This window comes from Mya arenaria, chromosome 3 (genome assembly GCF_026914265.1).
Source record: "Mya arenaria isolate MELC-2E11 chromosome 3, ASM2691426v1".
NCBI lineage: Eukaryota > Metazoa > Mollusca > Bivalvia > Myida > Myidae > Mya > Mya arenaria.
The window spans coordinates 47,455,776-47,483,446 of NC_069124.1; the positions used below are offsets into that span (position 1 = coordinate 47,455,776).

Here is a 27,671-nt window from a genome sequence, read left to right on the forward strand (position 1 = left end):
AAGACCGAGTGGCTTGAACTAATCTTTAATAAAATACTCAGACTGATCGACATTGCAGAGTCTAAAGTTTTCAGTTTTTATTAATAGTATTTTTGTTTTACAATTTTCTTGTGCGTACGCACTTGTTTCAACATTTTCCCACGGTCACATGATTTTCATTCATAAAAAGTCGCATCGTACACGCAAGGCATTATGGGTAAACACGACCTAGGCTGGCGTGCTTGACCCGAAAAATCAACAAAGCGCATGGCGACATAAATTAGTTCCAGAAATTTGACTATAACTCAGCTATAAATTGTTATAATCTTCACCGGAGTCTGCAAAAGTCTTCCCAGTTGCAATTTGGTGAGTATTTGACAGTTTTTCACTTGTTCAAGCCGGCATTATTTACTAAATGGGCGATAACTAGACGGGAATTTTTATGCAGGGAAACAAAATGGCGACGATTGATTACGTGCCCTTGAAAGAAGGGGGACAACGTTGGCTCATAAATTGCATAAAAATTATGTACCCTGTAAATAAAATGGTCACATTTCGGTAACAACAAGACGGGTGAAGATGCTGCCAAAATTCGAAGTGCATTGCATTGTGCCGAAAGGAACACAGGCGTGTTCAAGCAAACAACGTCTTCCCTGAATCTGGAAAAAATATGGCGCTTGTAATTTTCATACCGCGCACCGCCAGGATGTCGAATATTCAAAAACAGTATTTCAATGTATGGACCAAGTCTTTACACATTTTTATATGTTTTTAATGAACAAAAAAGCAGTTATTGATATAAAATGAATGAAAATTAACACAAAGAAATTGATCATCCTAGACCAAGTCCAAAGTTAAAGACTTTAAAATCGTTGATTATCCTGCTGGCTTTCCTGGTGAACCACAAAAGCTGTCATTTTGAGATATTATTTAAGTTTATCACTTTCCCACAAGTTTGTGTTGCATGAGTGACCGCATAAATGTACATGTGAAGTGTTCTCAAAAAAGAACCAGCTGCTGGCCAAAATAGACGGTTCAAATGGCAATTTGGACGTTTCGTATTTGGAAAATATGGAATCTTAAGTAGAATAAGTAATAACTGGTCGAATTACATTACTATTTGACATATTAAACTGAATCTTATTGAGGTACTTACGAGGTTGAATTGCAACCTTCCGATGGGTAAACTTCTACTGTTTTTCAATTACCAAGACCCTGAAAGACCATACTAGTCTTCATCTTTTGTAGTAACTTGTAAAAGACATTAAAAATATCTGCCTTTTGCCTGCTTGTCTTCGTGGCTAAATGGTAGGCCCTCATATTTCAGTAGAATTACCATCTACTGAGCCATTGAGGATAAGCTGTTCTAAATTTAAGGCTTGTGTCTGTTTCCGGACATTGATTCTTGTGACCATTTTAAGAGGTCACAAGCAAGAACTCGTTTTGAGAAAAACCCATTCCCTTTCGTAAAGGCCTACACCTAGACAGTACAGTACAGTAAACCAACCGAATATAAACTTGATAGGAAAAGAGCACTTGGTGCGGAACTCAAACCCATGACTGCAGAAACCAGCATCAAGCTTGGCCAACTTTATTAAGCTGGTTCTGTGTTAAAAAAATCACCACACTATAAACTCCTACACAGGCCGCCTTTCAGAAGGAAAGGTAACTTGAGGCCAAAGGTGAGCCACCTGCAGTGCTCAAATGCTTGTGCACAGTTAACTCAACATGATCAAAGTCTGTAAGTGTCTTAGCATTTGTGGCACTCATCGATTTAACCTAGTCAGACAATAAGGTAAAATCTATGTGTTCCCACATTTTTGTCAGGTGGCTAACGGGCACTGAGTTGTTTCCCTCTCTTTGTACATGACACATTTGCTGTTGGAGTTCCGGTTATAATACAGGGACTAATTTAAACAGGATTCTTGGGATGACAACATGTAAAATCATACAAAGTCTATATTCATTTTGTAGTATCATCCACTGTCAAAATCCAGCCCTTATTAAAGGAAAGAGCACAAGAATTCAAGTTTGGTGCTGTTCCTATAATTATTTTTGTATTTAATTGATGCTCATCACATTTATACCTTGTTAAGGTAACAAAGGCCGGCATAAGTGGTTGTAATTTATCGCAAGCACTGCAGTGGCCAAATGTTTGCCAGGATTGCTCAAAATATTAATTAGATACCAGGCCTAGGTGATATTTCTTCATCCAAATAGTAATTTTAAATTCCAGATTTCTTTTTATTTAAAAGCCTATAATTGTTATGACTGAAACATGTTCATCATTAAAACATAAATGCATGGTCAATAATGCAATATTGAAGTTGTGGAAAATATTGATTGGAAGAAATTTATCAATTTGATACGAAACTTCGGACATTTCAGATATGTTTTTCTTTTGCATGACATCAACATTTATAATTAAATTCATGGGAGTATGTTTGATGTCTGGAATATGATTTTGTTTTGTTCAGATAACATTTGTCTATTATAGAGAAATGGAAGCTGGGGCTGAGCCGGCCACTGGAGGCAGCGATCTGAGTGCTGCAGCTTTCTCAGAAGGTTATTAGGGCTGCGTTTGATACAATTATGTTCCTGCCTACATTATTAATACCACGTAAAACTAGAAAATAAAATAATGACAAGTTGTACTGTTTTGCTTCATTTTGTTTATATGTAAATGTTATATTTTGAAATCTTGACAAGAGATTCTTGGAATGGCTCATACACATTTATATGTAAACAAATAAGGAATTCCTGTCCAAAGTCTGAAATCAAATGACAGCATCTATATATTTGAGATGATTTGTGTTTTCAGCTGAAAATTATGGAGGCCTCCAGCCCGTGACGGAAGCAGTGCCACCAGTCATCATGGCAGGCCAGACCGCACAGCAGCAGGTAAATATTGTAGATAAAGTTTTGCAATTATTTGTATGAGCCTTGGTGTTTTAGTAGTTTAGTGAATCAAAGTTGCAGCAGTGTTATAATATTCGGGCAAAAACGTGTATTTCGTTATAAATTTATCAATTCTTCATATGAGCTGCATTGCGCGATTTTGGGCCTTCGGACATAAATATTACAAATGAAATAATCATTAATAAAAAATGCCAAAAATAATGATTTTTCTATGTAAATCAATTTCTTCGACACTAACGGTAGTCCGGGAGTCCGTGACTACTAGTTTTTTGGTCGGACTACAAGAAATTTTAAGTCAATAGTCCGTTGGACTACTAGAAAAAGTAAATATCACATCAGTTGATTGAGCATTAAATCTTTATTACGCTTAAACTTGCGTAAAACATGATGTTAAAAAATCCGAATATCACCAGTAAACACTCTTTCTAAAGCTTGCCGAATATGGCCGAGCAGTTCTGGACAACGTGGACTGTTAACCGAATTCCACGCGCATTTTGTATAGCCTTTCGATCAATATTTAAACCAGTTTATAGAATGTTTTTATTTAAAAAGGGAAGAACCATTTTCGCACTGTGGGGTGTGTCAGCGAGGTAAATTTGGGTTCAAAAGTGGTAGAATTTCTAAATCCCTTGCATTTTCAGTCAGAAACAATGATAGATACGATGTAAACAAAAACTTGATGGTTGTTACTATTTTTAGATTTTCTGAAAATACGTTATGGTTGTAATGGATTAGGGTATTGCCAAATGTCGGTGTCTTTGATAAAGCAAACAGAAGGAACATTATGCCTGGCTTGTGAAATCTTTTAATTGGCTTTTAGAAGAGCAGCTGATAAATTAATCATACTGCCAAAATAGGTCTAATGCAGTGTAAGTGCAGACGATGACAGAATTGTGTGCGTTAATATTTGCGCCAAAATGTAACATTTTATACATTGAAGCTAGGGCCAATAACAATTCATGAATCTTACTCCCATATTTCAAATAATTAATAACACTTTGGGAATTTATTTTATGTTTTTTAAGCATTATTGTATGTCGTTTAGATTAACAAAGAATACTGAATAATAGGATGCCAAATCATCAAATATATCCTATCAGCAGGATGTCTGTCATTTGATATATTGCACCGTTTTCCTGAAAGTGACAGATTATGGGGTATTTTAGAATGGTTTTTAGATTTTTTAAGGTTTTAAAATTAAATTTAAGGCCAGAAATTGTTTTGAAGAATGTGGAAATTTTAAGATTGAGACAGATAAAAAAACATGACCAATCAAAGGGTTATACTGACAATGTCCTAAGGAGAAGGCTAAGTCTCGCAAAACACTATAGGAATCCATTGCAGGCTTGCATTTTTTTGGACTACCAGAATTTTTGCTGGACTACACGGATTTCAGATCCAGTAGTCCAAGGGACTACCTTGTGAAAAATATTAGTGTCTAACCCTGTTGAATAATGTGCTTTCGTAACGACGTCATTTGAATGACGTCAAATTTAGTATTCAAAATGTGCAATACATGGTCTTACTTGTAAGCACGTATCTTACGCAATTTAAGTGATATCATCATGAAATTTTCAGAATATCTTCCTGAAATATAATTTCATTCAAATATCTTAAAACATTGTAATAGCAAATATGTCCGAAGGCCCAAAATCGCGAGTCGCGGCTCATATGTCGATTATTATTTGACTAATATCAAAATGAATCTAATTAATGAAAAATTTAGCAGTTTTTATTATTTCATGCTTTTCCTCATTGTAGAATAATAGTTATTAGTTTTAGTTTAGTAGAAATAGTAAATTGTATACAACAGACTACTACAGCATTGTAAAACAAGGATAAAAACACTATTTTGCATGTTAAATATTTAACACTAACTAATGTCTTGATTTTTTTCTTTTAAATTCATGGGGAAAGCAGCTAAAGTTGAAAATTAAAACTGACCATTATCAATATGCCATTGTCTATTGATGCAGGATTTCATGAATGGTGGTGCAGAGGTTCTCAACAAGGATGCTGCTACTGAAGGTAATATTTCTTAAAACTAAAAAAAACTGTTCAGTGTATCACGCCTCCAAATTGAATGACACATCGCCATTGGTCTAGGACTGGTCACGCGGTGACCGCATATTTGTCAAACAGTGTTGGGTCCCTAGTCTTTATGTTGTACCAAACTGGTGTTTTTTTCTGATAACAATAAATAAATGAAACATTTCCCATAAATTGATCAATGTCAACAGTTTGTCGTTGATATATATACATAACAGGGTTAGTAGGTTACTTGATATGTGATAAACCATATTCGCATTTGAGCTTCGAATATAGTTTCCTGCACCCTGTATATATCTCATATTGAGTCACCTACTAACCCCTTTACTTATGTTATCAATTATGAAACAAAACTAACATGCACATTTCCAATTAATAGGATTCTTGAAAGCTTTTCATCGATTGTTATCCTGCTTGAGATCGTATTCAATATGCACCTTGGTTGCATGTGTTAAAGCTGCACTCTCACAGATTTACCATTTTTACAACTTTTTTATTTTTTGTCTTGCAATGGGCAAATTTTTGCGTAAATATCTACAAAAGAATGATATAAGCTTTCTGACAAAAAATCAGATCGTAAATTTTCATATTTCCGGTCGAAAATTAATATTTTATGGCCTAAACCGTTACTAATGGTTTAAGAAAAATGCACAAAACATCAATTTTTGAACTTAAATATAAAAATCTGCGATCTATTTTTTGTCAGCAGTATAATTTAACTGGATTCAATGGATTTTCGCAAAAATTGGCCCGTTCCAAGACAAAAAAATAATAAGTTGTCAAACTTTCAATCTGTGAGAGTGCAGCTTTAAAACTGAATCACTCAGTTTTCACTTCCAATGTGTACATTTGAGAGGACATGGACACAATAAAAAACTGGATTTATTAATTATAAAAAACTGGATTTATTAATTTATTGAACTAGATATTTATGAAAATCATTAGGTAATGAGAATTTTGGGATCCTTTTAACCAAAATGTATTATATTTGAAGTCAGAAAACATTGATATTTGTTTCAATAAAAGATTAATAGGTACAGAACAAGATGGTCACATATATAGCATAATGTTCAAACTCCTACTTTAAGTATTACTAATTCTAGTGCTTACAAAGCCTTACCATATCTTTTATTTTGAATATGAATGTTTATATAATATTCATGCTTTGTTATCAATGTTTTGATTTATCATGATGATAATGTTTTCTTTTATTCAGGTGTGTTTACTGGGAAGCAACTTATGGGAGCGAATGTCATAAATGTAAGCAACAGTTATATTGAATAATTTATTTGGTTTAGCCATTTAATTATTGTATGACAGTTTTGCCAACTTCTACGTACATGTAATTGAAACCACATTATGAATTGTTTTGTTCTCAGTTTGTTTTAAAATTTGAATACTTAAAAAGTCAAACCTCTGAAAGTTTAAATGACTTATGGGGTTTGTTGAATAGATATAAAAAATTTGTGTTTAGTGAGCCATGTATTTGGCATACAAAAAAAATCTGCTTTATTCCGGTTACGGCTTGAAGGTTGGTTGTGAGGTGGGGACTGTATCTTCAAATTGTTCTTATTCTCCGTCAGATATATAAAGACTGCAAATTCCATTGGTCTCTTGCATCACCATTTTTTAAAACTAAAAAATTCCCCTTGGAATAAAAATTTGGTTGGTTAGAAACTATAGTTAGGGGGACGTGTAATGGACAATGGTAATATAAGAAAAAATGATACTGTAGATATTGGGTCTATTTACTTTGTATCAAAAATGGCAATGTTGTGAAAATTGTATAATGGCAACGTTGTGACATTTTTTAAACCTTGGTCATTTCTTATATTATACCTTACATAAATGTGTTCTTTATATGTACATATAAAGTCGATCGGTCCATATATCGGTGTATTTTAAACCCAGGTTTATGACGTCAGCGGTTCATATAATATTTTTGGCTGGTCCAGACCTCGCCAAAAAATAATAAGGACCGCTGACGTCATATAATATGGACCCCTGATGTCATAAAAAAGGTGAGTACGACTTGAGATTTTCACAGCGGCGAACAGTTGTTGCAAGTAAACATTAATTGCTTTTTTTAAGGAAATACAGTAATTGCGCTTTCAAAATAGTAATATGAAATATTCGGTATGATATAAGGAATATAACACACAACTTCCGGCCACATGACATTATAAGGACCAGCCAGTCAGCCCCAGAAGGTGAATGGATCTGGGCTAATGCCTCAGTCCCTATACACCTTCGTTGGCTGACTGGCCCGTCAGTATTATGTCATATGTCCCTCAGTGGTGTGTCATTTATATTTCTTAATTATATACATATCTGTCTCATTAAATACACATTTTTAAGCAAGACAGTTAGTGCCATGTAGATAATTCTCATTTTATGCCCCTTGATTGTTGGAAAGAAATAGCCCAGATGAATGTTTGCATTGGCCTGGCTTGCTCTTGTTCTCCATGCATTAAATGACTTTGTTAAGATATTATCTGTTTATTTAAGGTCCCCGTGAAGGAGCCAATGATCATTCCAGAGAGTTACACACCCCTAGGAGAAGGCGACCAGGGTGGGCCCAATAATGACATTATCAGCCAGAAAGAAAAATCCGCTTCACCCCCAATTTTAGAGGAGGAGAAAGAAGTTGCCCTTGATAGTGAGGCAGTAAGTGAAGATGCCCCTGTCATTGAAGCTGAGGAGACTGCAAGGCCAAGAAGAGGAAGACAGTCCAAAGGAAATGCTCTTGAAACTGAAGAAAAAGCAGAGGTAGCTAGTCCACGGAGAGGACGAGGGAGAGGTCGGAATGCATCAGGCAAGTCACTTGAAGGAGATGATGCCAAGACAGGAAGATTGACAAGGGGAAAATTGGGAAAGAAATCAGAAGTTGTTGAGGATGAAGAGGAGGAAGAGGAAGAAGAAGAAATGGAAGAAGAGGATGAAGTTAAAACTTCAGGAAGAAGAGGTAGGCAAAAGAAGTCAGCAGAGGAAGGAACTACACCTAAGGGTCGGGGAAAGGTGAAGAAAGAGGTTGAAGAAACACCAACTCCTAGAAGAGGTAGAGGGAGACCTAAAAAGGAAATTTTAGAGGAGGAAGAGCTTGAAGATGAAGAGGAAGAGGAGATTGAAGAAGTGAAAACACCAAGGAAAGGTCGGGCTCAGGTAGCCTCTCCTGGTGCAAGTAAGACAAAAGGTGTAATGGAAGAGGAAGATAAAATGCCAGTTGTTGGTAGGAAAAGGGGAAGAATCTCTGATGCTGCTACTCCAGTGAAGAAAAGAAAAGAGATGGAGGTTATAGATGTCAAGGAAGAGGAAGAAGAGGAGGAGGAAGAAATGGAAGAATTGGAGGAAGAGGAAGAAGAAATTGATGAGGAAGAATATGAAGAAATGGATGATGATGAGGAAGATGAGGAAGAAAGTCCACTGATATACCGTAAAGTTGAAAACCTTGGAGGTGTAGGACAAGCAGATGATCCGTACAGCTTTGGTGAAGAGGAGGTACATCCATCAACATCATCTCTTGGGGGAGCGAAGGCTTTGGCCCAGTTGCATGCAGTTGAGCCCACTACTCCTGCACCTGTGATGAAGACGTTCTCCACACAAACACCAATAGACGAACCTGAGGCAGAAAACTTTGTTGAAGTTGTCACCTTCAATGAAACACCTGGGAGAAGAACTGTCATGACACAGACAGATCCGAGGTTGAAAAAGAAGAAATTTGGTCCCTTGGGTGAAGAGGATTATGACTATGACGAATATAAAGGACGGAGGTTTAAAGATGATGGTCTGGGCTTGTTTGAGGATATGGAGAATAGGAGGAGGTCATTTAAGCGCAATGCTGAGGAAGCCCTAAAATGCCCATTTTGTGAGAAGGCTTTCATTGGTCTAGTAAAACATATTAAAACAAAGCATAAGGATGAGCCTGATTTTGAAGAAGAAATCCGAAATGCCAAGTGGCGTGAGAGAATTATGAAAGTGTCAACCACTGGAGAGGGTGAGGATGGAGAGGCCTGTCCAGAGTGTGGTAAGGTGTCCAAGAACCTGAAGAGGCACATGGAACTTCACCAGCAGAACCGCATGCAGATTCCATGTCCTATCTGTGGGAAGGTCGTTCTCAAGACAGGAATGAGTTCCCACATGAGAACTGTCCATTCTGGACGCAGGCCCTACAAATGCCCTCACTGCGACTATGCCTCAGCATTCCGTGGAAACCTTAATACGCACATCAAGGGGATGCACCTGCACACCCGTCAGTACCTGTGCAACACCTGCAAGGCTGCATTTAAAACTCTAGGTGCCCTGATTGGCCACACCAAGCGTGTACATGAGGGCTGGAAGTCTCCCAATCAGAAGATCTTTATTTGCTCCGTCTGCGAGAAGCGCTTCACCAAGAAGTACCATGTTGATCGTCACATGTTGATCCATACAGGTGAAAAGCCGCACAAGTGTCACGACTGTGGCCGATGCTTCAACAACAAGTCCAACTTGATGTCGCACATCCAACTTGTGCACAAGAAGCTGAGCCCGTACCAGTGTGACATGTGCCAGGAGACATTCAAAAGGAAGAAGATCCTGCTGGAGCATATAGGGAAGGTCCATGTGTCAGCTGGGGAGTCCGCGCAGGCCATCATCCGCAAGTATGAAATCGAGTATGAGGATGAGGATGACGACAGCTATGTGAAGCAGGAGATGGATGGGGAAGAGGATGAGGATGATGATGAATCCATTCAGCAGATCCAGGTTGGTGTATGATTCACTTGTCTGACAATGTCAACTCGTTTACCAATGATTGCTGATATTTGTATTAAACAGTTAGAGATGATTTCTCTGTTCATCTTTGTTCACTTTTTATAAAGTATGTGGTGACCACCCAACATCTGACAAATCTAATCAAAATTATAACCCCCTTTACCTAGTGGCATGGGCCTAGCCCCGTCCATCCTTAGGTCTATCTGTTTTTGTCCTTGGACATTTAGACAAGTCTTTTCTCCATTACTCCATATGTTTTGAAGTAGTGACTTTAAACTTCTTACACATATTGACTGTGTTTAGGAAGTGCTGTGCAAGAGAAACATTATTGTGTGTATAGTATTTTTAGGATTTAATAATATTACCTTTGATTTTTTTTATATTCTTATTTTTACATCTCTCCACTTGGCAATCTTGTCCAGAGCATAACTCAAAGAGTCTTAGAGGTATTTACTTCAAACTTAATATACAGATAGATCTCATTAAGGAGAAGTGCAGTGCACACGGTTCATAACTCTGGGTAACTTAATCTTTAGATATTGTCCATTGTCGTAAGGCCAAGTTGATAACCATTATAAATTTGGGGGGGGGGGGGAGATCCAGTCTTTGACAGCTCTTTTTATTTTACTTCATATCTTAATACATTTTTGAAGTATTGTACAAAAGAAAAAGTTTTATCAATCTCAATTAAAATGTTCATGCCTTTTTCTAGTGATGTTCCGATGATCGATTATGATCAAAAATTTATTGGTTGAGCAAGAAATCAGACAAGTATAAAATTACAAGGTATTTTCAAAAACCGATTGAACCAATGATAATTAGTTACTTGAGTGGAACCGATTATCAATACTTAAACTGGAACCGATTTCCAACACTACTTATTTCTCATTTCCACCTCATTTGAATCAATACATTTAAAAAAAATTGACCCAACATTTAACATTTCATTTACAGGGTGAGGATGGGGAGACGTATGTGCAGGTGTCTGAGGGCCAATATGCGGCCATGGTTGGTGGGGAGGGCCAATACCAGGCCCTTCAGGCTGTCCAGGGTCAGGAGGGCCAGGAGACTATCATCATCGTCCAGACCAATGACCCAAATGAGGTGACACAGGCCATCGTGGACCAGGGCGGGGCTGTACAGTATACGATGCAGGACGTACCACAGGTCCAGTAGGGTCCACTGCACTGAGGGCCGAACAGCTGGGTCTTGCACACTGCGGTGTTCAGTTGGCGGAAAGCATTGCTGATAAGCTTGCATGGAGGAAATCTGCAAAAACTGATATTTGATTATAAATCTCTCAAACAATAGTTATTCTGAAACAGAATTAAAGACAATTGACTATTTGCTGTAACAAAATGGAATTCATTCATTTAATTATAAAATACATGTGTATTGAAAGAGTAAAATTAATTTCTTTTTTTTGATACTGAAATTTATGGAGGTTAATCCTTTGTATACTTCATTCTTTAATGAGAAGGCTCTTTTCTACAATGATAAAGCTTGGGTGTCCTGCTTGGAATGTATCGCTAATTTTCTACTTTTTAATTGCTACTACTATTTTTATTTTGTGATTTTAAGAAACTCGATCAAGATTCTTGACAACTCTGCTATTGTCATTTGTAAATGTTTTTGTAGCAGTTCTCACTTGAGCTTGTCTTTTTACTCATGAACCTCATTAAGGGAGAAACATGATCATGTGTTATGGAGATGCTGTTGTCTCTGGAATATTTAGCAATTTCATTGTTGTCCTATCTGTTATATGTTGTTAAAGAATGCTTTGGTGACTTATCCTACTATGGGAACTGGTGAATCTTTGCAGATAGTGGATGTTTTCTGCTTTAGATTTATGTAAAATAATGCTTTGAATGAGAGTATGCTGTATGCATGTATGGTGGGACGGACATGATATTAAGGTTGGTTAGTCTTGCTGCTTTTTTGTATGATAGAATGAGGTGAGAACAGATTATATAAGAAAATCTAGGTGTTGTTAAGGAGTACTTTATTTTAGGAGTTTTTGTGAAGATATGTAAATTTGGTGATTTTTTTACGAAAACTCAACTATTTGTATGTATGGTTTTGCTAGAGGTTGTCTGCCATGTTGATCAAGATTTGTTTGTTGAAAGATCTGATACTGTTCAGGTTTTAGCTAACCAACACAAGGAGAATGTATGTGGATGTTCTGTTTGTCTTGAGGAAGTACTTCGTTTATAATTGAATGAATCATGTTCAACTGTAACATTTTGCTTTTATAATGGGTATGTTTGCCTATTAACTTTTATAATCAATGTTTCAAAAATCGCCTTGAATATTCTCATGATTTGGACATTATTATATTGCTTTTTGAAATTCTGTGTTAAACCTGTCATTTCTATACATCTGTATAACAAAGTTTTGCTTCTTTGTATCATTTTTTTACATGGAATTAATTGCATGCCCCATCTTTTATTAAACATACCCATAGTCACTGTCGTTATTAATATGTAAAACATTTATCGATACGATATTTTAGTAAAAGTACAACAGCGATATATTTTTCTTCTTTAATTTTAGTGAAAATCATAATAAAATATTTTATACTGTTTTGAATATAACAAGATTGATGTAGTCTTAATTATAATGGAATTTGTTCATGATTTATTTGAAAAACGGCCAATAGATTTGGAGATATAACTGCTTTTGAATCATGTTACACTATGTATACTGTCATTTGTTAACGTTTTTATACGCAGTTAGCATTATACCTGGTATTTGCTTGTTTTAATCTCCTTCTAATAATGATAAAAATAACAATAGAATTGCAACTATGATTTTACTATTCTGTTATTTATCAATTTTTGCTTGTTCAATGTTGGTCCAAAGTTAATATTGCCTATTATTGTGTTTAATCTAGAAATGGTTTCGTTCCGCAGATAAAGTGCAACAACATTAGAGAATATGACATTTATCGTGAATGTATAATGTGTAAGGAATACATTGTGTAAATTTGCTGTTATTAGGATGTCCAACTCCTGAACAGTGCGGTATTTTTTACACATAGACCTGTTGTATAGATGGTCACTTCATGACTTGTAAGTTGTAATATACGTCATTAATAAACATGTGAATATAAATCTGTGAGTTCATTGTTGTGCTGGTCAGTTAAAGTCCAGACTTTAATAGCTGTGAAAAGAGGTACATCATAGAAATATGTAGAATCCATTGGTTGTTTTATAGCGTGTGTTGAGATGATCCCTATGGTTCTTCCGATCACAGGAAGTAGTAACGTTAAAGGGACCCTCTCATACCTACCAAAAAAGTTGAAAAATATTTTCAACATAAAATATGATTGGAAAAAAATATCATTCATCACTAAAACCTTAATGTCTACCAAAGAAATATGAAATTTCAAATAAAATCCCAATATATACTATTATTCCTGTTAAGGCCCTCCTTCGGACGATGGTGTATTGTAAAGCTCGTAACTTACTTAATTTATAAGTTCACCTGGAGTTACTAGCTGAATTAAACCACAATGCCTTTTTATACAAAACTGTATTTTTTCTGTAATTACGATGTAGTTTAAATGCTGATATAAACGGTGTTTTCAAATGCATCACCGGGATAACATTTTAAACTAAAAACTTCTTGGTTTATAAAAAATGCAAATCATTAGTATATAAAGCAAAATGAAATTTAAGGTATTTAGAAAGTCAGGTGATATGCAAATTTCGTAATTACTTGCACGCTAAACTTAGATCATACTTTCGGTTTTGTTGCATTTTTATCATTCCGAGGTTAAAGTGGTCAAAAGAAGCTAAGAGTTCAGATAAGCTACTCGGATATACATTAAAAAAAAGTTTATGTCCCTAAAACATAAATGGGACATAAATTGTGTTGCTAGGTAGTAACATCGCTGTTTTGAAGAGCTTTGTAGTTTTATATGTTAAACAAACCCAAGCATCATCGAGTGGTATATAGTACACATGTATTTATGCTGAGATTATCCCTACTTCCGATAATCAGAAGGTAAAGGTCACATTTGTTTACTTTACATCAAAAAAGGTGATTTTCAGAATTAAATTTAATGAAAGCATGTAAAGCGTCTATCGATAATTAATTGATTGATGCAGCTCAGATACTGTTAAAGTTCGATTAAAGTAAATCTTCGACTTTATGATAATGACGGCCTATATCATTACTACGGTGTTTCAATCAATTAGCCTGATTCGAGATATAGATTCTTATTATTGTTTTGTCAAATAACTTCCAAACGAGTACATGTGAATTAATGCATCGAAACATTCAAGGAGTTTATAAATTTAAACGACTGCCACCTTTTGGGTCATCGATTTGAACCGTTTCATGTTTTTTTAAGAATGTGTTCAAAGGTCAGGATTTAGGTCGTGGTACATGCTTTGCGTTCTAGGTACAAACACACGGTCCTATAATGAGTAAAGAGGACAAATCTGGTATGGACCCGACCGCATTCAGCCAATACCTGACGGGCATCTACCAGGGTGGGTGTGTCATGCTATCTGTTGCCATTGGGCATGAGCTGGGACTCTTCAAGGCCATCTGTGGAGCGCAAGGACCATTCAGTTTGGAGGATATCGCGGGAAAACTAAAATTCAAATTAAGGTATCAAATTGGGCCTAGATGGGTGGCTGCGGGCCGGGTAAGTGTTTTGCGGGTACCCGGATACAGTTTTATTAACCGAAACCCGACAATATAGAGCAATACCATTTAATGTTCTTACTGTAATGTGTTTTTATGCCAGCTTTTATGGTCGTCGGCTGCTTGTAAAGCCAGTAAAAGCGCTATTTCTTTTCCATGTACTTTTTTTATTTCCACCCCCTTGTGACTGAGGTCACTGAACAGAGAAAACATTCCGTCTTTTAAATTGTCACTATCGTGTGAAATGTAAATATACGAGTACCGATCTGGTACTTGAGTACCTCCTTTAAATACCCTTCAATTTTCTATATAGGGTCGTGACTTTTCTATCCAATGAAGCAGTTACAGGATTTCATTTGAATCTTCTTTTGTAAAGTTTGTTCAACTAATTACTACCCCAAAACATCGCCAAGAATGTATGTTTTACTCCCTCAAAATGAAAATAAAACATGAACTTTTGAAACGTTTTTAGTTTTTACCTTCCCCACCCAGTTTTGCACTGTGGAAGGCCCTTAATGTGTTTTTTGTTTGTTTTATTTGTATAATTATAAAAAAAACTCGTTTCTTATTATTTTAAAAAATAAATAAATAATCGAACTCACAGAAACCACTTGCATGTTTAGATATACCAAGGAATGGCTGTCGACAATGGTAGCAGCCGGTATTTTGCACCAAGACCGGGATTCGCGACTCTACACTGTGCCCGAGGGTCATAAGCCCGCCCTTCTGAAAGACACGAGCTATGCACCAGAGATTATCACTCTTAGCGCCAGAGCGAACCATATTCAAAAGTGTTTCCAAGAGGATGGGCCTTACGGTTCGATACACATTAATTATTGTTGATATAGTTGGACTGAGTTTGCACCGATATTTTAACCGACAGATACTGCCTAGTATAAATCAAAATTAGTGGGTGCAATGATTGATCACAACAAAGAAGTTTAATCATTTCAGGCATTAGTTATGCCGAAAGCCCTGAGTGGTTTGAGTGGCTCAATGGCTATCGGAGCGATACGGGTGAAGACACGGTGAACAGCGAGATTGTACCTATATGGAAGCAGCAGTCAAGCATTATTCCGCGTCTAGGTGAGTATGTGACAGTATCAGGATATTCCGACCCATTAACCTGTGTGACAAGGGTGTGTCGAAAATTTAAAACTTAATTTAATTTGTTATTCTCGTTTACTACCTGACGTTGGCTATAGCCTGCTGATCATTCTTAAATATTATAAGGGCAAATAACTCTAGATATATTCAATGCAAATTTACTTCCGCTCTCTTGGACCTGGTTCTGGACTTATACGTCTTTCTTGAGGGGGCTTATTCTTTTATTTCATCATTTTTCTTATTTTATTATCATACAAATCATAATATCGGCGGCATCAGCATTTTTCAATCCAATATTTGATTGTACTGTACATGCACATGTATTACTGTTTTAAATCCGAAATCTGTATTATTGTCATTTTGAAATTTTTGTTTCAGAAAGTGGTATCAAGGTCCTAGATCTTGGTTGTGGGCCTGGGAATTACACAAACATTCTTTCACAACGATTTTCCAATTCCACTTTCGTTGGGCTCGACTTCTCGGAATCTGCTATAGAAATGGCCAACAGAGACAAGGCCGAGCGGGGTTTATCCAATGTAACATTTCAGGTGGGCGACGCGCATAATCTGCAGGAAGACTGGACAGAAGACTTCGATATGGTGTTCGTGTACAACGTCCTTCACGACCTACCGAATCCCCATAAAACATTGAATCAGATCCACCGAATCCTCAAACCTGATGGATGCTTCAGTCTTATTGACATTGGTTTCCATAGCGACCCGGTAGATAACGCCGGCGACATGTCGGCTGCCATGTATTACAGCTGCAGCATCTTCCTATGTCTGGCTTCTAGTATGACAGAGGAGGCACGGGTCGGCTACGGTGCGTGCTGGGGCCGCGAGGAGATTGAGAAGGCCGTCCTGGGAGCCGGATTCAAAATCAGCGGCGAGTCTTCGCTAGTCGTTATGGGAACAAAATGTTTCTTCTTTTGTACCAAATGACTTATAGAACTATATATTTTACATAGTTAATCGTACATGAATTCGTTTTAGATAAAACTTTCATTGCACGTCGTTCGGTTTTGACATTAACTCCGATCCTTAAATATACCAAAGTAACCAGAGATGTGAATTTGTGCAAACAATCTGCTGGAAAAACCAATGTTAGAACTGCACAGGCACCGGTTCAATGACATACTATTATGTCCAATGCAGGTGTTCATGAAACATCTTAGATAATTAATTTCAATATAGTTAGACATAGTTTTAGATGTGGAATTAGACCAGAATTCCACGGAATTGGATGCGTCGCATGTTTTGAACGCGCTCCGTCATAAAACAATAATATTATCCATTTATATCATTTATTTATTTTGACAGACAGACGGACAGTTTATTCTGACATGACCGATATACATCGTCAATAAGGAGCAACAATAGTACATTTGTGTTTTACCAATGTTCAATACTACATGGAAGTTAAATATTAAGCTGGAAAACACAGCCGTAGTATTAACCCACGATAGTAAGTTCGCACACATGTTTCGTGACGACTTTTAGTGCATGTCATAGGATATTCTTAGGATTGTCGTTGGTTTATCGTAGGACTACCGATGGAATTTCCTACGCCGGAATCGTAGGGCCTCTGATGACCGCAATGTCGTACACATACGTAGGTCTTCCGACAGGAACAAAGTGAAGAAAGTTGTTGAGCATCGCACGGCATACCTACGAAATTGGAGTAAAGTTTTCCGTCGCAAAACACCTAAATTTCGCACAGGTTTCCGTCACATGACTTGGACACTTAAATGTGGCAATTTCGCCATTTCATGCGGAACAAAAAATGTAGATGGTTATAAACTAGTAAATGCATACACTAAGTGGATAGTGGTCTATAATAATAAGTCGGGCCATATCAGTATTCTTTATCTATTGTGGAAATAATATAAACTATGGCTAGGTAAAAACATGGCCATTTTTTCTTAAAGGTGAAATCTTTCACGAAATGGTTTCAGTCATGAAATTTTTCACGAAATGGTTTGTGAGTAACAGTCCTAGGGGTTGAGTATTGTACGACCATTATCTATGTCTGCATCCATTTAAGAAATTAATTGAACTCCGCGCCTTTATTAAACTGGCAACATTGCCACTGTCATCATTATTTTTTAACGTTTATCTACAGGATATTTTAGTAAAAGTACAGCAGTGAGGCATTTTGCAACTCCTAAACAGTGTTGTGATTTTTTACACATGAACATTTTGTATAGATGGTCACTACATAACTTGTAAGTAATAATATATACGTCATACATAAACATGTTAATATCAGTCTGTGAATTAATTGTTGTCCTGTGCCTCCTATGGCCTCTGGCAACCCTGCGGGTTGTAATAAATGAACATGTGAATATATCAGTCAGGGTATATTTTTGTTGCTAGTCAGTAACATTGCTGACGTGAAAAGAGCTGTGTAGTTATATTTGCTGCAGCATCCATTGGTTGTTTTATAGTGTATGTTGATTTTATCCCTACTTTTTATGGTATATGTTGAGATTATCCCTACTTCCGATAAACCGAAGGTAAAGGTCACATTTGTTTACATCAAGAAGGTAAAAAGTTAAATTAAATCAAAGCATATAAAGCATCTATCAATAATAAATTGATTGATAGAGCTCAGATAGTGATAGAAATTGGATAGAAGTATTGGATAGAAGTAGGTGTTCGATTTCATGATAACGTATATTATTGTAAATCATCGGTTATGTATTGGCTTCTTTGATCAATTACTGAACCTTCATTCGAGATATCAGCTGATAATATTGTTTTGTCACATAACTTCCAATGTGCCCAATGCACAGTGCTATTCATTCGGAACAATCAGATCATAAAATAAAACGACTGCCACATTTTTATCATGAATTTGAACCGTTTAACGTTATAAATGTTTAATGTTAAAGGGGCTGTACTCCGTATGATGAAATAGCGAAGAAAAAAAAGAAAATTGTCGAAAACTGACATAAACTGAGATTCGTTACAGAAAAAACTTTTTTTGGTGCCAATCTGGTGTACAGTCCTTTTAAGTACATTTGTTCAAAGGTCAGGATATAGGTCGTGGTACATGATTTTCATTCTATGTAAAAAGAAACGGCCCTAATGACTGAAGGGGACAAATCTGATATGGACCCGACCGCGTTCAGCCAATACCTGACAGGCATCTACCGGGGTGGATGTGTCATGCTATCTGTTGCCATTGGGCACGAGCTTGGCCTCTTTAAGGCCATCTGTGAAGCAAAAGGACCATTCAGTTTGGAGGACATCGCTGGAAGACTAAAATTCAAACCAAGGTATTATAGTGGACCTAGACCATCTTCCCGGGTACATGCAGTTTTATTACCCGAAACCCGGCCGATGAAGCAATACGATTTAATTTTCGTACTGCAGTGTGTTTTTAGGCCAGCTTTTAGGTCGTCTGCTGCTTTTAAAGTGAATAAAAACGCTATTTCTTCTCCATGTACCTTTTCATTTCCGTTACATTTCACAGAACAGACATTCCGTCTTTTAAATTGTCACACGATAAATACAACACACTACCAAATTGTACGTTTTTGTTTAAGTCATAATGTGAAAAAAACACTGTCGTGTTTGTAAAATGTAAATATACGAGTTGTGGTTCGTTACCCGGGTCCCAACTTAATGCCTGTCCATTTTCTAGATATGGTCGTGATTTTCCAATGCAATGTCACAGATACAGGATTTCATGTGTTTGTCTAGCCGGTATTTGCATGCGGGATTAAATGCCCGATTAATATCCGTTTAAATGGTCAAAGAAAACGTATACTTATTTTGTTGTGTCATTTTTTTTGGTAATTATCAAAAACTGATCCGCTCCTTCGAAAAATAAAATAGAAAAATGGAACAAACTCACAGATACCACTTGCATGTTTAGATATACGAAGGAATGGCTGTCGACGATGGTAGCAGCCGGTATTCTGCACCAAGACCGGGATTCGCGCCTCTACACTGTGCCCGAAGGTCACAAGCCCGCACTACTAAAAGACACGGCCTATGCACCAATGATTACCACTCTCAGCGCCAGAGCGGACCGCATCAAAAAGTGTTTCCAAGAGGATGGGCCTTTCGGTAGGAAACACATTAATTACTATCGGACTGGTTGGACTGGAAATGAATCGTTTAGAAACAATAATGTGGTACATTACGTTAATAAAATAATGTATGAGTTTGCGCCGATATCTCAACCGACAGATCCATGATCCAGTGTCTGATATATAACGTTATAAATGCTATGTCAGAAGGCAACATTTTGCTTCGAATGAATACTTTAAAAAAAGATAACTTTGATATTTCTTCACCATCTTATTTGAAACATAGCGCAGTCAACGCCGCTTACGGCTTTTACCAGAGTTTGTTTAAGAGTTTAGTTTCTTAAAACACGACGACACACCTTTTCACAAAACCGCCGCCTGATGGAGCACAGTCAAAACATTTTTTTTTTGGAAATAGGTTTGTCGAAATTTTTGAGGAAACTAATCACCTAATCAAACTCTGGTAATAAAACAAAGGCGGACCGCTTGAAGCGGCATAGACTGTCCTTTGGTTCATTTCATCTTTGATTTTAGTCTTTATTCAAAGCAAATGATGCCTTTCGACGTAGCATTTATGACGTAATTATCACGTGGTATTCACACACTGTATTATAATAGGCCCAATGATTTATCATAATAAATGATTATTATCTTGTCAGGCATAAGTTACGCAGAAAGCCCTGAGTGGTTTGACTGGTTCAACGGCTACCGGAGCAACATGGGCGAACACACGGTGAACAGCGAGATTCTACCTATGTGGAAGCAGCAGGCACACATTATTCCACGTCTAGGTGAGTGTGTGACGGTAGCAGGACATTTCGGCCTCTTATCCTGTGTGATTTTTTTAAAAACATTTGACTTGTATTAGCTTACTTGATCATTCGTATATGCAACAAGGGTAAATAACTCTAAATACTATTAAATGCAAGTATACTTGCGCTCTCTTTCCTCCTTTGCTTGAACTTGGCTCGGGATTTCCTCGTACGTCTACTGACTTAATAGTACAGTGACCCTGTGGCTGAAAATGCAAATAAAGGAAAAAAAACAACAACAACAGAGCAATTATTTCTGCATATTTATGTTGTTCGAAATCTGCTGTGTTTGGAAAAAAGTATGGAAAAATCCAACGGTGCAAAATGTGATAATTGGGGTAAATGGGGTAAAATGTTGAAAATTATAAACGACAGTATGAATTTCTGGATTTTTTCTGTATCAAATTTGGATTTAGCAATAAGAATTCCAAAATAACTACATTTTATAGATACTATACTGTACCATAACATATCTAACGTATAGGCACACCACATGTTGTTAAATGTGACTTTTTTGGGTAAAACGTTAAAAATAAAAAACATTAGTATGCATTAAATCTAGCAAAGAAATACTAGAAAAACTGTATTTAATACATATTATACAGCACAGTAACATATCCAATATATTGACACATCATCTGATGTGAAATGTTTTTTTAGGGGCATAATGTTAAAAAAATGTATAAATATACAAGAATAATTGTATTTAATAGACACATTTATTGTGAAATGTGATTTTCGTGTTTTTAAACAAATTTAAGTGGGAATTTTCGGAGTTTGCCAATAACTGGACAAAATTAAGCCGAAAAGGTACCTGATTAATTGTAGTTTACATAATTAAACTGCTCTTCAACACACCTAAGGTTCAGTATGCAATACAAGGTGAAAGGTGATTATTTGGTTAAAGTGTTGTAACTATAAATGAGAGTGGGGATTTCTTGAATTTGCCAAATGTCATCATGAAATAAAGCATAGAAATATCAGAATAACTGCATCATTATTTTATTTTTGATATCTTAATGCCTTCATCAGTAGATAAATAATCAATCATAGAAAGAAAGTGACGTCAACGTCAAACAATCCTTAATAACGGCACATCGTTTAGCAGCAGAACCAAAGATGTTAATATAAAAAAGAGTTATGATATAGACACATGCATTTTGACGTTAATGTATTATAGATTACAAGTGGTCCATAGCCTATCAGAAATTGTGTAATAAAAACATCAATATAGGCAAAGATGTGACAAATACGTAACTCAATTAACTATCATATACAATGTGTATTATTGAGACCATTGAACTTTAATAAACTTCTAAATGATATTTAATCATGAATACTTTGTAATTGAGAAGATTGATGCTAATATTGAGCCTGAAAGTGTTGGAGTTTTGACAAGGGGTCGGGGTTTGAATGGAATTTAAAATGCCGCCTGGATTCTGTAACGACCAACATGCTCTGACATAAATGGCGCTATACAGAGGTTTAGTAGTGTAATGTTTTCTACAAGTGAACATCACTTGGTGTTGACTAGTGGTGTTGCATCATATGAGAGTAATGCTAATGAAGCAAAATAGATTGGTGAAAATATGATAGCTAGAGTGGTTGGCAAAACTATGAAGAAATCACTTTTAGAGAGAAAGGCGCGGTTGTGCTAATGGATGTCAATGCTTGGGTCAAAAGTGATGATGAAGTACTATGTGTTACAGTTTGTGGGTATTTGAACAAATTCAGGAATGGAAAGGACACACTGTTTTAAACCCGTTAGAATGGTAGGGAACTAAATAGTAGTAAACTACTATATCCAGTGACAACTTAAAGAGCACCGGCTCATGCTTATATTATGAAAGTTGTACAATGCACTTGTTATCTGGCTACCAAACAGAAGCATGCAGCTGCAAAAAAGTTGGATGTGATTGTACAAGGGCTGCTCCACAGGCAAAGGAGTGTGGTAATGATCAGCGTTGAACGATTGTGCACATCTTTTAACACATTAAGGCACTGACATTACTACTCTTATCAACTAAAGACAGAGTTTCATGTATATTAAGAACCAATTACGCATATCTTACAATATATAAATTGTTTAAGGCTCTTTTTAAAAAACTACGAATGCACAAATTCACTATAAAAACTATTGTGAACATTTCCTATGTAAATTAAACAGGATATAAACTGATTCCAACCATTCCATTTTTTGTTATGTTTAACCCTTAAGATCACATTGAATACATCACAATGTTTCTTTACTTTGGGTTTGTTAAACTTCTATATTATGTCTATTCAATACAGTAAATCCGGTGATTTTGTTGACATTTTTACAAAGTTAATGGCAAATTTATTCCATTTTATCTTATTTTACGGCAAAAATCACACGTCATACAATACAATGTTTCTATTCTTAGGTAGGGTAGGGTAGGGTAGTGCAGGACAGTGGAGGGCAGGGCTGGGCCGGGCAGGGCCGGGAAGGGTGGGTGGGTAGCAAAGTTGGTAGGTATTATGGTATATGACCTCCGGCCCAATCATTTGTACAACAAATACATATATCATTCCAACATGTATAACTGGTCATTCAAAAAATGTAAAGTATAACAATATTAGACAAACATACACATATCTAGCAGAACAAGGTTGTAATAATTTTAGGTATTAGCTATAGTAAACTAAATAATTATAAGAAAATTATCAGGTGCTTAAATTTTATCAGAAAAATATATATTTCGCAAATTACAAGCATGGTATACAAGTAAAACTGTATTTTGTTATTTTCAATTCATTTTGACATGATAAAGATTGTATCATGTTTAAAAGGTTGGATTATCATAATAGAAACGCGTATACTTGAATACAATGGAAAAACAAGTAGGAAAACAATTTTCCATTTGAGAAACTTTTTCCCTTCAGTTTTGTACATACTGATCCTTAAGCCTTCGGACATATTTGAACAGTTTTTGATAACCCACATTCTTTCGTTCCCACGCATATCCAAAACCATAAACATACACATTATTCTTTACATTCGATACTCAAGAGTCAAAGCCTAAATTATCATAGAACAAAAGCATATCATCACATTTCTTAACATACCTATCATTCTTCAAACTCAGAATTCCAATATTTCATACAGCGCCGTGCAGATATTATATACATAGGAAATCTTCATAGATCAGCTAAAACTGCATCATTACAAGCATTCAATTACACATTCAGGAATCTCTTTGTATATTCTTAAGTCCCCATAACTCATACCCATATAAAATAATAGGACTAATTTTTGCATCAAATACTTAATAATACATTGAATAAGATATATATCACAAGTGTTGAAAAGAAATAGCAACTTGATTCAAAACAAAATTCGCCTTGAGAGCAACAGACTTCTACATCTTTTACAGAGACAGTCTATTCGTAAAATATACACCGACATATGTAAAACCGTTTAGAACTTCTAAACGATTGTTACCATAAAACCATTTTTCCCTCGATGCAATTCTACCACCATTTTTGAAAACAACAATTTTTTATTTATCTATATTAACAGTTAGTAAATTAATTTGTCTTTGTAATCCACTAATTGTATCGGACATCAAAGCTCTGTCGTGTGAATTTCTCTAACATCATTATTAGATAAATACTCAGACAATTCACTCATAAATACACAAAATAAGACTGAACTAAGGCTACAACCTCGGACATGATTTTAGTTTAGGCCCGCCACTGAGTCAAATGTTTTTTGAAAATCAATAAAAGCCGTATACGACGGTTTCTTCATGAAAAATAATTGTTTGCTTACTAACGCTAAAAGGGTAATGGTACTATAGTCGGTTCTAAAACCTGCTTGTGATTCACAAAGTTTACTACATACTTCAACATATAATGTTAAACGGGCAGTTAGAATTATTATGTAAATTTTGCTTAATGCATCTACGAGTACAATACCACAGCAATTATTGGTGTTGTATTTATCTCCCTTTTTATGTACAGGAATAAGAATAGATGTTGTCCATACAGTCGGAAATTTCCCAGACGAGTATATTCTGTAAAACATTCTTACAATTAGAGGCAACACTGGCTAAATACAATTAATGCATTGTCTTGGCTCTATTAGCCCGTCAACGGCGTTGTCTGCTTTAAGACTTTAAACACTTTCAGTTATCTCAGTTTTTGTAATTAGCGAATTTAATATATTGTCTGTAATATCGTCAACACTATCATCTGGTCTGTCATTTCCGGTTGCTCACAACCGTCAATTGTACTGCTATGGAATAAACAATTGAAATTCTCATTACACGTGTCAAAGGATACAATAAAACTGTCGACATAATCATTGTTTGATAGTTTTCTTATTTCAGCCCTCGTCGCCTATTATTCACTCAGGCTGACCATCGAAGCATTAATCCAATACGCAGTATACATAACATGATCATGTATATTTGATGTTTAAAATATCCGGATTCACGTTATTACTCCAAAGTCAATTTTGTAATCATACTGGTATCAAAATCACATTCAAGTTCTAGTTTAACTCTCTCTTTCGATATAAGTTGCATCACAGTCCACCAGTAATTTAATTATAATTTTCACTGTATTGAGACAACTTAATTTTACGTCTGACCAGTACGCCTGTATACTATATACTATGATATGTTATACTGCAATATGATATATATTATATATAGTAATTCTGGTAAATGTATTACACAATTTGACCAAGTCATTGACACATTCCAGGTTTTTGATTTTTATTGAATTTTCAAACATCCCCCCCCCCCTAAAAACACATTTTTCACTTTACAATTGATACAGTTCTTGATAAATTTAAGAAATTCTCACTCTTGTTAAATTTTTCCAAAATTTCACCCCAAAAATCACATTTCAAAAAATACGTAGTTTCTATTATTAAGGTAAAGTATACTATTGTATAATTGAATAATATCTATTTAATACAGTAATTCTGGTATTTTTATTGCAAAATTTGACAAAGTAATTGGCAAATTCCAGAAATTCTCATTTTCACTTAATATTTCAAACATTTTACCCAAAAAAACATATTTCACAAACTTAGGTGTTTCTATACTTTCGGTATACTGTATTATAATATCTTTTATGTACAGTAATTCTGTTTTTTTTATTGCAAAATTGGACACAGTTATTGGCAAATTCCAGAAATTTGCACTTTTATTATTTTTTTCCAACATTTTACCTTATTTTTTTGCACCATGTGATTGTTCTATACTTTACAATGTTAACTGTGATGCCTGATATGACACAAACCCAACAAAATAATTTCTTTGCATCTTTTGACCATTTTTTATTATCCCTGTGACTTATTCTCATTATTTTCTTATTTATATGATCATACAATGAAACCATTTGGTTTAAATACACCAGTCCTTTCAATCAAATAGCTGTTAGTGTTTCATGTTCAAAATAACTCCGGATATGTTAGCGCGCAATGTAAGAACTTTTTAAACCTAAAATCATTGTGATGTAGTCTAACTATACGATTTTTGGTACGAGTCTGTCGTGTTTGTTTGAATATTTAAAACGCAATAGTACTATACATGGACATGTATCCAAAATCTTATTCATTGTGACTTTGAAATCTTTGTTTCAGAAAGTGGTATCAAGGTCGTAGATCTCGGCTGTGGGCCTGGGAATTACACAAACATTCTCGCCCAGCGATTTTCCAATTCCAGTTTCGTTGGGCTCGACTACTCGGAACCTGCTATACAAATGGCCAACAAAGACAAGGCCGAGCGGGGTTTATCCAATGTGACATTTCATGTGGGTGACGCGCATAATCTGCCGGAAGACTGGACAGAAAGCTTCGATATGGTGTTCGTGTACGACGTCCTACATGACCTACCGGACCCCCACAAAGCATTGAAACAGATCAATCGAATCCTTAAACCCGATGGGTGCTTCAGTCTTATTGAGGTTGGTTTCCATAGCGACCCGGTTGATAATGCCGGCGATATGTCGGCCGCCATGTACTACAGCAACAGCACGTTCATATGTCTGGCGTCGAGTATGACAGGAGAGCCAAGGGTCGGCTACGGTGCGTGCTGGGGCCGCGAGGAGATTGAGAAGGCCGTCCTGGGAGCCGGATTCAAAATCAGCGGCGAGTCTTCGCTAGTCGTTATGGGAACAAAATGTTTTTTCTTTTGTACCAAATGACGTAAACAACTATATTTGACATAGTTAATTGAATTGAAAATCGTTTTAAAATAAAATGTTCATTGCACGTCGTTCTATTTCGACATCAACTCCGATTTTTAAATATGCCAAAGTTACCAGCGTTGTCCGGTGAGCGCAGTGGTTAGCGCACTCGCTTTCTCACCTAGGCGACCCGGGTTCGATTCCCGGCTTGGGAGTTTGGTTTGTGGTCACCAAGCCGGACAAGTTGGTTTTCTCCGGGTTCACCGGTTTCCCCCACAACACAAGACCACATTCTCGCGAAAAATCGTGCCAACGAGAGTTAATAATATAATGTTGTAATAACTTGTAAAATAATTATGTTTAAACTAAGGAAACAATCAGAACACATGTTTGGCTAGAACCAGCTCGATGACTATGTAATTACACTGGGTCCGTCATTGTTTGAGCATTGTCCCGCCAATATCTCGTAATATTTTGATGGAACTTGTGTCAAAAAATCAAATGTTGGAACTGCACTATCATTATTTTGACTGACAGACGGACAGTTTATTCTGACATAAACGATATACATCGTTAACAAGGAGCAACATACAGTATGTGTTTAACCTCTGTTCAATACTACATTAAAGTCAAATCTTTAATTTAATTTAAGTTTTAAAATACAGCCGTAGGATTAACCCACGATAGTAAGTACGTACGATGGCAGTGCATGTCATAGAATATTCGTGGAAACGTCGTTGGTTTATCGTAGGACTACCGATGGAAATTTCTACGAATCGGAGTTTCTCACATGACCGCACTGTGGTACACATACGTAGGTCTATCGACAGTAACACACTTAAAGGAAGTCGTTGAGCATTGCACGGCATACCTACGAAATGGAAGTGACGTTTTCTGTCGGAAAACACCTGAATTTCGCATAGGTTTCTGTCACATGACTTGGACACTAAAATATGGCCATTTCGCCGTTTCATGCGGAACAAAAAATGTAGATGGTTATAAACGAGTAAATGCATACATTAATTAAGTGGATAGTAATAATATCAGTATTTATTTGTTGTGGAAATAGTATAAACTATTGCTAGGTAAAACACTGGCCCTTTTCTCTAGCATCTGAATTTTTCCACGATATTGTTTATGAGTAACAGTCCTAGGACTTGAGTATTGTTCGACCATTATCTTTATCTGCATCCATTTAA

At 36.1% G+C, this 27,671-nt stretch overlaps 3 protein-coding genes across 4 annotated transcripts; all 3 read left to right on the plus strand.

Annotated features, from left to right (window-relative positions):
• The first annotated feature begins 207 nt into the window (after nucleotides 1-207).
• On the plus strand, nucleotides 208-12,809 carry LOC128227964 (zinc finger protein 333-like). The gene is made up of 7 exons (XM_052938951.1): nucleotides 208-345; nucleotides 2,477-2,544; nucleotides 2,801-2,880; nucleotides 4,875-4,926; nucleotides 6,164-6,207; nucleotides 7,456-9,687; nucleotides 10,651-12,809. The coding sequence occupies exons 2-7, from the start codon at nucleotides 2,481-2,483 to the stop codon at nucleotides 10,870-10,872; spliced, it is 2,694 nt and encodes an 897-aa protein (XP_052794911.1). The 5' UTR covers nucleotides 208-345; nucleotides 2,477-2,480; the 3' UTR covers nucleotides 10,873-12,809.
• Nucleotides 12,810-13,474: 665 nt separating this feature from the next.
• On the plus strand, nucleotides 13,475-17,544 carry LOC128228754 (S-adenosylmethionine-dependent methyltransferase Rv2258c-like). The gene is made up of 5 exons (XM_052940251.1): nucleotides 13,475-13,704; nucleotides 14,105-14,316; nucleotides 14,976-15,169; nucleotides 15,307-15,438; nucleotides 15,838-17,544. Exons 2-5 carry the CDS (start codon nucleotides 14,126-14,128, stop codon nucleotides 16,398-16,400), a joined length of 1,080 nt encoding a protein of 359 aa, XP_052796211.1. The 5' UTR covers nucleotides 13,475-13,704; nucleotides 14,105-14,125; the 3' UTR covers nucleotides 16,401-17,544.
• A 430-nt stretch (nucleotides 17,545-17,974) lies between these two features.
• On the plus strand, nucleotides 17,975-26,557 carry LOC128228752 (S-adenosylmethionine-dependent methyltransferase Rv2258c-like). 2 transcript variants are annotated; one of them, XM_052940249.1, is made up of 5 exons: nucleotides 17,975-18,108; nucleotides 18,538-18,739; nucleotides 19,342-19,535; nucleotides 20,158-20,289; nucleotides 25,928-26,557. In XM_052940249.1, the coding sequence occupies exons 2-5, from the start codon at nucleotides 18,549-18,551 to the stop codon at nucleotides 26,488-26,490; spliced, it is 1,080 nt and encodes a 359-aa protein (XP_052796209.1). In that variant the 5' UTR covers nucleotides 17,975-18,108; nucleotides 18,538-18,548; the 3' UTR covers nucleotides 26,491-26,557. The 2 variants fall into 2 exon arrangements, with proteins under 2 accessions (XP_052796209.1, XP_052796208.1); XM_052940248.1 differs by having other exon boundaries at nucleotides 17,975-18,004.
• The last annotated feature ends 1,114 nt before the right edge of the window (nucleotides 26,558-27,671 follow it).

Excerpts from the sequence above, each read along its gene's own strand:
- LOC128227964 (XM_052938951.1), top strand. The coding sequence starts at position 2,481 with ATGGAAGCTGGGGCTGAGCCGGCCACTGGAGGCAGCGATCTGAGTGCT. Across the intron at positions 2,545-2,800 it reads TGCTGCAGCTTTCTCAGAAG|CTGAAAATTATGGAGGCCTC; the intron begins GTTATTAGGGCT and ends TTGTGTTTTCAG. Across the intron at positions 2,881-4,874 it reads GCCAGACCGCACAGCAGCAG|GATTTCATGAATGGTGGTGC; the intron begins GTAAATATTGTA and ends CTATTGATGCAG.
- LOC128228754 (XM_052940251.1), top strand. The coding sequence starts at position 14,126 with ATGAGTAAAGAGGACAAATCTGGTATGGACCCGACCGCATTCAGCCAA. Across the intron at positions 14,317-14,975 it reads AAACTAAAATTCAAATTAAG|ATATACCAAGGAATGGCTGT; the intron begins GTATCAAATTGG and ends TTGCATGTTTAG. Across the intron at positions 15,170-15,306 it reads CCAAGAGGATGGGCCTTACG|GCATTAGTTATGCCGAAAGC; the intron begins GTTCGATACACA and ends TAATCATTTCAG.
- LOC128228752 (XM_052940249.1), top strand. The coding sequence starts at position 18,549 with ATGACTGAAGGGGACAAATCTGATATGGACCCGACCGCGTTCAGCCAA. Across the intron at positions 18,740-19,341 it reads AGACTAAAATTCAAACCAAG|ATATACGAAGGAATGGCTGT; the intron begins GTATTATAGTGG and ends TTGCATGTTTAG. Across the intron at positions 19,536-20,157 it reads CCAAGAGGATGGGCCTTTCG|GCATAAGTTACGCAGAAAGC; the intron begins GTAGGAAACACA and ends TTATCTTGTCAG.